Source organism: Pituophis catenifer, unplaced genomic scaffold, assembly GCF_029215685.1.
Source record: "Pituophis catenifer annectens isolate HBS135680 unplaced genomic scaffold, rPitCat1.0.hap2 SCAF_7, whole genome shotgun sequence".
Classification (NCBI taxonomy): domain Eukaryota; kingdom Metazoa; phylum Chordata; class Lepidosauria; order Squamata; family Colubridae; genus Pituophis; species Pituophis catenifer.
The window spans coordinates 8,655,409-8,664,784 of record NW_027256887.1 but is presented as its reverse complement, the minus strand read 5'-3'; the positions used below and the strand labels follow the sequence as shown (position 1 = coordinate 8,664,784).

The 9,376-nt window shown below is 43.5% G+C and overlaps 1 protein-coding gene across 1 annotated transcript in view; it reads left to right on the top strand.

Annotated features, from left to right (window-relative positions):
• The first annotated feature begins 603 nt into the window (after positions 1 to 603).
• LOC139319120 (fatty acyl-CoA reductase 1-like) overlaps positions 604 to 9,376 on the top strand; it is a 28,809-nt gene continuing 20,036 nt past the window's right edge. The window contains exons 1-4 of the mRNA XM_070946805.1: positions 604 to 804; positions 1,809 to 1,984; positions 5,929 to 6,108; positions 8,318 to 8,495. Coding sequence (XP_070802906.1) covers positions 604 to 804; positions 1,809 to 1,984; positions 5,929 to 6,108; positions 8,318 to 8,495 — 735 coding nt within the window. The remainder of the gene's footprint in view (positions 805 to 1,808; positions 1,985 to 5,928; positions 6,109 to 8,317; positions 8,496 to 9,376) is intronic.

Below are 9,376 nucleotides of genomic sequence, written 5' to 3'. Positions count from 1 at the left end.
GTAGGTAAATTGAGGACCCAGTTGTGGGGGCAATAAGCTGACTTTGTATAAATATACAAAAGGATGAAGGCTATTGCTTAGTGCATTGTAAGCCGCCCTGAGTCTCCGGAGAAGGGCGGCATATAAATCAAATAAAAAAAAAAAACTAACCAAGCAAAGAACCAACCTAGAACTAAGGAAAAATTTAGTTAACAGTAAGGACAATTAATCAGTTGAATGGCTTGCCTTCAGAAGTTGTGGATGCTCCATCACTGGAAGCTTTTAGGAAGAAACTAGAGAGCCACTTGTCTGAAATGGTATAGGATCTCCTACTTGAGCAGGGGGCTGGACTAGAAGATCTCCAAGATCCCTTTCAACCGTTATTCTGTTAAAAGCCCTTGAGTTTTACAGTTAGAAGATTTAGCAAATTAATTATAGAGATGTCCTGTACATCAGAAGGCTGTTTCAAAGGTTGTTCCCTAAGATTTGAACACACGATTTAGCAAATCGATTATACAGATGTGCTACAGACCATAGGACACTTTCAAAGGTTGTTCCATAAAGCTTTGAAGATGTGTGATTTCATGTGTCTTCCTTCTAGATCCTGCCACCAAGAGGTTGGAAATGAAGGACACCATATCTTTGGTTGGCGCTTACTACAGTGGGAAGTCAGTCCTTGTTACAGGAGCCACTGGGTTTATGGGCAAAGTCCTGATTGAGAAGCTTCTCTGGTCTTGCCACGACGTGAAAACTATCTACGTGTGCGTGCGGCCCAAAGCTGGACATTCCATACAAACTCGAGTAGAGAATCTGATGAAATGCAAGGTAGGGAATTCAAAGGTGGGAAGAAACAGGTAGCAGCTGGTAAGGTTTCACCGAGTCAGCCAGAGTCACCATGTTCTTGTGCATTTGGTTTCCTTGGTGAGGAAGCACCTCTGTCCATAGCAGCAAAGATGAGATTTCTTGAATAACATCCATGGTTTTACTTCAGCCAACACTTATAAAGACAAAGAGGCTGGGAGATGCTGCTATCAAACTTAAATATTCAGAGGGAATGCCAAAAAATTATTTTCAGAAGGGAGTAAGTTTTGGAATCCATTATTGGAATCAAGGGTGAAATCTACTTACCTTCCCTACCGTTTTGGCAGTGCATTCTCCGCGCCCGTGCGTTCACACCATTAATGCGTGTGTGCACATCATGTGTGTGCTTGGACCCTCTGTGCATGTGCAGAGGGTAAAAAAAGGTTACTTCCTGGTTAAAACCAGGAAGTAATGATGACCGGGTAGGTGGGCGGAGCCTTGTGCTGTCGCCACTACCAGTTCTCCAAACCACCCGCCGCCACTGCTACTGGTTCGGCTAAACCAGTCCGAATCGGTAGCATTTCACCTCTGATTGGAATATATTTCTATGCAACAACTACAGTAATATTCAGCCAGTAGATGGCAGTATTTACAAGTTTGGATCTATGGTATATACTGGAACTCTATTCTCTTTTGTTCTAAGCAGAGTTTCCTGTTTGTGTTTACCCTTATATAGTTGAACAGTAAAGCACATGGTGACTGTACTCTTTGTTTGCTCTGTGGCGCTTTATATAAACTGAATTTCTAACAGTAAGAAAGGATTTTTTTAAAAATTATATCCAAAGCTAATATATGCTTAAATTAATCCATATATTTGAAACATCTGCTCAGCAGACATTTTGGCTCTATCTGCCAGCATTTGATGTTACTATTAATAATGTAAAATAAATTAATTCCTGGTGGATTTCGACTTGAGGAACCTGGAGCATTTTCCTTGTTTGCTACGTGAATATTGCCTTGAACTCTAGGTGTTCGATAGAGTCCGGGAAGAGTGGCCTAATTTCCATGAGAAGATTAAGCCCATCAGTGCTGAGTTCACCAAGCCAAACCTGGCCATCTCTTCTGAAGATAAGGAAGAGCTGCTCTCTGAGGTCAACGTGATCTTCCATTGTGCAGCAACGGTTCGATTCGACGAGCCCCTGAAGTAGGTTCTCCTTCCTTTCTTCTTTGTTTTATTGGAAATCACCAATTTGATATAACAACCTTTAGGCCAGCGGTGGGATTCGCTCACCTTCCCTACCAGTTCGCAAATGTAAGCATATGAACGAGCACAGTCACTTCGCTCACACGTGCCTCATCTGCACATGTGCATGGCCTTCTGTACATGTGCAGTGCTCGCGAATTACATCCAGGTGGGTGGGAGGAGCCTCCAGCAGTCGCCGCTATTGGTTCGCCCGATCCGGAGAGAACCGGCTGAATCCCACCACTGCTTCAGGTCATTACTGAAGACATTCTCAGAGGGAAACATTACCATGTTTCCACGAAAATAAGACTCTGTTTCAACTCCTACCCTCAAAACGACGCTATAGAGCACTGCACACCAGAACAACTAGACACAAGGACAGTTATTTCCCCGAACACCATCACTCTGCTAAACAAATAATTCCCTCAACACTGTCAAACTAATTACTAAGTCTGCACTACTATTAATATTCTCAGCTTTCCTATCACCCATCTCCTCCCACTTATGACTGTATGACTGTAACCTTATTGCTGGTATCCTTAAGATTTATATTGACTGTTTCCCTATGAGTATCATTAAGTGTTGCACCTTATGATTCTCGACAAATGTATCTTTTCTTTTATGTACACTGAGAGCGTATGCACCAAGACAAATTCCTTGTGTGTCCAATCACACTTGGCCAATAAAGAATTATATTTTATTCTACTGACATCAATGCAGTGAGGACAGATTTCCAAAACCAACACTGCAGTTTTATCTCTGTGAAATTAGGTTCCTCTTTAATCCTTGAGGAGGTTCTCAGAAGAGCCAAAAGGATTGCTTTGTACCTGGTCTCACACAAGGTGAAATGTAAAATTTGTTACTACCGGTTCTGTGGGCGTGGCTTGGTGGTGGTGGTGGTAATGTGACTGGGTGGGCGTGGCCAACTTTTTTTTTTTTTAACTTTTCAAAGCATTTTTTCTAATGCTTTGAAAAGCCTCTGCCGATCAGGCAACTCAGCTGGGATCATCAGAGACTTTTCAAAGCATTTTTTTTTACCATCTCTTCGGCCAAGAGGTTGCAGAAAAAAATGCTTTGAAAAGTCTCTGATGATCCCAGCTGAGCTGCGCGATCATCAGAGGCTTTTTTTACTTTTAAAAGCATTTTTTTGTCAGAAGAGGTTGTAGAAAAAATGCTTTTAAAAGTAAAAAAAAAGAAAAAGCCTCTGATGATCGTGCGGCTCAGCTGGGGAAGGGGGGGGGCGCAGGGATTTTTGCTACCAGTTCTCTGAACCACCCGCCGCCATCGCTACCAGATTGGGCGATCCAGTCCAAACTGGGAGCATTTCACCCCTGGTCTCATACCAGCTGGACCTCATCCTATTTTTTTATATATTTTTTGGAATATATGTTTTTTTTATATATATATTTTTTAATTTTTTTTATTTATTTAAAACAATACATCAAAAAAAAGAAATAGTCAAACAAATGATCGCGACAGGAACTTTACATGATATTTACACTTTCTACGGTATGTAGGCTTCAGTCAGATTTAACATATATTAAACATAATCCTGGTTATACTTGACTTTTTGGGCGTCTGTTGTTCAACCAAACGTACCATTTGTCCCAACATTGGAAATATACGGAGTCCTTTTGATCTCTCAATGCTTTAGTCAGTCTGTCGGCTTCCGCATAATCCAAAATTTTCTCCAAAATCAAATCTTCAGCCGGCAGGTCTTTCCCCTTCCAATGTTGGGCGAAACATATTCTTGCTGACGTGGTGATAAATACACACAGACACCATATATTTGTGCCTATGTTGTCTGGCCTGATGTTCAGTAGATAGTACTCTGGTTTCAGAATTAGGTTATAACCTGTGATTTCCATGATCCATGCCTGTATAATTTTCCAGAATTCAGTCGTCCTGGAGCAGGTCACCACATGTGGAAATAGGTGCCAATCTCCCCACACTTCCAACAGTTTGGTGAGAGATTTGAATACATTTTAGAAAGACGAGCAGGTGGAAGGTGCCATCTATACAGCATCTTGTACACATTTTCTTTGTATGATGTTGCCCACAGGAATTTCATATGTTTAAGCCAGGTTTCTTCCCATTTTGTCGTATCAATTGGATAGCCAATACGCGGAATACGCGGAATATATGTTTTATTGGTACATTTTTTTTCTTTATAAACAAAAAAAATCCATGTCTATCTGAACAGCGTGTTGTCTGGGCATGATTAATTTTAAATAGAGATACAACAATAACCATAATCATACTATTTATTTATTTATTTATTTATTAGATTTCTATACCGCCCTACTCCCGAAGGACTCAGGGCGGTGCACAGCCAGACAATAAAAACACATACAATACAAAATTTAAAAAATAGAATAAAATCAAATTAAATAATTTTGGCCCCGACAAATTTAAAACCTCAAACTTTTAAAACCAATTTAAAATTGAATATATAAATACTAAAAGATATTTAAAATTTTAAAAATCTTTTATAAAAGAGGGGGAAAATTAGGCCAGGCCGGCCTGGTGAAATAGTAAGGTCTTTAAGGCGCGGCGGAAGGTGCGCAGATCCGGGATCCTCCGTATCTCTGGGGGGAGCTCGTTCCAGATAGTAGGTGCCCCCACAGAGAAGGCTCTCCCCCTGGGGGCCGCCAGTCGGCATTGTTTGGCTGACGGCACCCGGAGGATCCCCTCTCTATGGGAGCGTATCGGCCGGTGGGAGGCTATTGGTGGTAGTAGGCGGTCCCGCAAGTACCCGGGTCCTAAGCCATGGAGCGCTTTAAAGGTGGTGACCAAAACCTTGAAGCGCACCCGGAAGACTACCGGGAGCCAGTGCAGCTCGCGCAGGAGAGGTGTTACATGGGAACGCCATGTCGCTCCCATTACCACCCGCGCGGCCGCACTCTGCGCCAGTTGGAGCCTCCGGGTGCTCCTCAAGGGGAGCCCCATGTAGAGAGCGTTGCAATAGTCCAGGCGGGAGGTGACAAGGGCATAATCATACTAGTAATCTTAATAAACGTATCAATATTAATCACAAAATAATAATACAATTGGTTTGTCCATCTTGCAATATTTTCAGTACAAATTTGTATTATCCTTTTACATTCTTTTTAAATTCTAACCCATGTTTCTATTAGTTATCCATCAGTAAAATAAATCCCATGATAAAAAAAAAAAATATTCTATATCTTCCTTTTCTTTTATCTTAAGTGTCAACCTATCCATCTCAGCACATTCTAATATATTTTTTTTAGTACACTTTCATCTGTCAGGACCTGTCATCATTTTTCCATTGTTGTGCAAACACTATTCTTGCTGCCGTTACTACATGCAGAATTACCTTGTTTCCCCCAAAATAAGACATCCCCTGATAATAAGCCCAATTGGGCTTTTGAGCTCATGGCAATAAGGCCAAGTGCTTATTTCAGGGTTCAAAAAAAAAAAATATAAGACAGGGTCTTATTTTTGGAGAAAAACAGTAAGTATGTATTCCCTTTATTATACTGTTCTGGTAATATCCCGAACAGAAATATATCTGGTTGAAATCTATTTTCAGAGGTAGTATTGAACCGGTTTGGATCAGTTCACCCGAACTGGTAGCGGAAATCGTGGGTGGGCCTTTCCACCTGGCCCGGCTCTATGCCATCCTATTTAGGCACGTTTTTGAGGCCGGGTGCATGCGCGGAAGGCGCACGCGTGAGCAAAGTGCATGCGTGGAAGGTAGATGCGTGAGCGAACCGGGCATGTGCACGCAGAAAGCAAGTGTGCGCGCACGGCGAACTGGTAGTAGCATAATTTGAAAGCCACTGCTGGTTGCTTTATTATTTTTTCTAACCATGTATGTATTTTAGTCCAATATTTTTTGCCTTTGCCTTCACCCTAACTTTTTGTGCTTTCTTGAGCAGGAATGTCCTTCTCCTGAATGTCATGGGCACCCAGGAGCTTCTGAGGCTGGCCCACCAGATGAAGGACCTCGAAGCCCTCATCCACATTTCAACGGCCTATTCAAATTGTAACCGGAGACAGATAGAGGAAGTCTTCTATCCTGTTCCCATGGAACCAAAGAAACTTTTGGAACTGGTGACGTAAGTAATGGAAGCAACCCCTCCACCTTTGCGATGTATTTGCAAGTAGGTTTGAAGGAATACTTGTTGGCTTGTCCTATACCAGGGATGGCTAACCTTTTTTTCCTTGGGTGTCAAAAGTGCAAGCATGTGTGCGATAGTGAGTACATGAATGCCCATACCCATAATGCAATGCCCCCCTGCATGCCCGGCCACCTGCACATGACCCCCTCACACTCCCCTGCCCCCTGCGCATGCGCGCGCAACCCCCCCATGCTTCCCCCGCACATGCACATGTGACCCCCTGTGCCCCATTTTGGGCCTAGCAGTCCTCCCTGAAACCTCCTGGGACCAAAAATGGGCCATGGGGAGGCATGTCTCACCACTCCTGCAGCCCTTTTTAGGCCTAGCAGGCCTCCCTGAAGCCTCCTGGAACCAAAAATGGGCTGCTTTTGACTCCTCCTCCCGTGCTTATGCACGTGACCCCCCCTGCCTCCATGCATGCATGCACAACCCCCGTGCATGTGCGCACATCCCCTGTATTCATGGCACAGACCCAAAAATCAGCTGGCCAGTGGGAGGCGCACACGCAGGAGCAGTGGAGCTGACCTAGGGCAACAGCTCGCGTGCCCACAGAGATGGTTCCGCGTGCCACCTGTGGCACACGTGCCATAGGTTCGCCATCACGGTCCTATACACTTTCTTTCCAAGAAAGAAAGAGATTTGTGGTAGTGACGTTCTTGAAATATACAAGATTTATGTAGACGCCTCATGCAAAGAGTATTGTTACAATATAGCCGTGATGGCGAACCTATGGCTCTCTGTGGGCATGTGTGCCATCACCAGCTGCTCTTACCTCTGAGCCACAAGTTCTCCTCCCTTTATCATCTTGAGCCAGGGGAGAGATTCAGTGTTTCCTATCAAAGCTCAGAGGTTAATACAACTGCCTAATAAGCCCAAGTTCAAATCCGATTAAGGGTATGGCTAGCTGATGAGAGCTAAATAGCTTGAAATAGATTTATACTAGTCTCCCTTTATTTCTTTATCAGCAAAATATAAATTTGGTATAAAATGGTTGGTTGTGAATGGAACTGCTTGAGGGCTCCTGGATTGGAGTATGCTCCCTCCCATATTGGGGTAAACCAGGTGCTTCGATAGAAAAACACTTAATCTCTCCCCTGGCTCAAGCTGATAAAGGGAGGAGAACTTGTGGCTCAGAGGTTAATACAACTGCCTAATATGCAGGCAGGCCAAATTCGAATCCAAGTAAGGGTATAGCTAGCTGATGATAGCTAAATAACAGATTTATACTAGTCTCCCTTTATTTCTTTATCAGCAAATATAAATTTGATGTGTGTGTGTGTGTGTGTGTGTGTGTGTGTGTATAAGATATAAGATATATGTATGTATGTATGTATGTATATATATATATGTATGTATATATATATGTATATGTATATATATATATATATATATATATATATATGTATATATGTATATATATGTATATATATACATACATATATATCTTAGGTGATGGATCGGTCTTTCATATGTGGTGTCGCCAACGAATTCTTGGCATCACCTGGCAGGACAAAGTTCCAAATAGCGCAGTCTTGGAACGTGCTGGAATTTCTAGCATGTATACACTATTGAAACAGTGATGTCTACGCTGGCTGGGGCATGTCGTGAGAATGGCTGATGGTCAGATTCCGAAAGATCTCCTGTATGGAGAATTAGTGCAGGGAAAGCGCCTCAGAGGGAGACCACAGCTGCGATATAAGGATATCTGCAAGAGGGACCTAAAGGCCCTGGGAATGGACATTAACGACTGGGAAACCTTGACCTCCGATCGTTCAGCTTGGAGGCTAAAGACGCAGCATGGCCTTCTCCAATTCGAAGAGACACTTGTTCGGCAGGCTGAGGCAAAGAGGCAGTCCCAGAACCAGCGAAATCTGGGGGCTGGGCAGGGGACAGAATGTATCTGCCCTCAGTGTGGAAGGGATTGCCACTCTCGAATTGGCCTTTTTAGTCACACCAGATGCTGTTTGAGGACCTCTTTCCAGAGCGCGATACCATAGTCTCTTGAGACTGAAGGATGCCAATGGGCGGATGGGTCCCACATATAGCTTTTCCAGGAAAACGTGTATGAAAATTTGTAAGGACAATGTTTTTCTTCTCATGCATTTTTTTAATTTTTTAATTTTGTTTTTTTAAAAAATCCCCTTAGGTGGATGGATGGGTCCCTCATTGAAGCGATCACCCCCAATTTAATTGGAGACTGGCCTAACATCTACACCTTCTCCAAAGCTCTGACTGAACATCTGATCCAGCAGGAAAAAGGGGACTTAAATGTTGCCATCATTCGACCCTCCATCATGGGAGCTAGTTGGCAGGAGCCCTTCCCGGTAAGTAGGTTTGCTCTACCAGTGCTTGGTTCTCATCCAAGATCGAGTAAAAGGGTTGATTTGGAACCATTCCCTGTAAATGAGAATGTCATTCTCCTGCAGGAGGGAAGCCATCACCAATGAGCTCTAAAGCAATGGTTTGCTTCCAGAGAATCCATCCTGGATGGATTCTATCATGGTACCTCATGATCCAGAGGCCATGTAGTCACGTAATTCCAAAAGAACTCCAGTGAGGTGGACCTCATTCTCAAGGCTTAGCTCACAGGTGTCAAATTCAAGGCCCGTGGGCCGGATCCAGCCTGCAGGGTATTTAGATATGGCCCGTGGGGCCACCCTGGAAACAATGAAGGACCAGCCCATGGTCTCTCTGTCAGCAAAAATGAAGCTATGGAGGGTCGACTGCGGCCCACCTGAGTTCCGTTTTTGGCTGTGACGGCCTCCTGCAACCCTCTGTCAGTGAAAACTGAGCTCAGGAGGGGCACATATGCCCCTCTTGAGCTCTGTTTTCACTGTTAGAGTGCTTGGGCCACCACAAGCACCCCTGATATGAATGCCATTGAGATGGCCACACCCACCCTGGCCACGCCCCCCTCCGAGGTCAAACACAACCCTGATGCAGCCCTCAATGAAATCGAGTTTGACACCCCTGGCTCAGATTAATTTTATGGACACACCCATAACATTGAAAAATAGATAAACAACATAGAAGGTTTTGTGTCTAATCTCCATCCGGAAAACGTGACAAAACCTCTTGTTTAGAATCAAGCCCTTCAGATTAATTATACCTACATATTATCGTTTTACAGAATCGTGGATCTAGAGCTACATATTGAGCATTTTTCAAACTATATTTCTTAAACTCAACTGTGTTATATGGATTT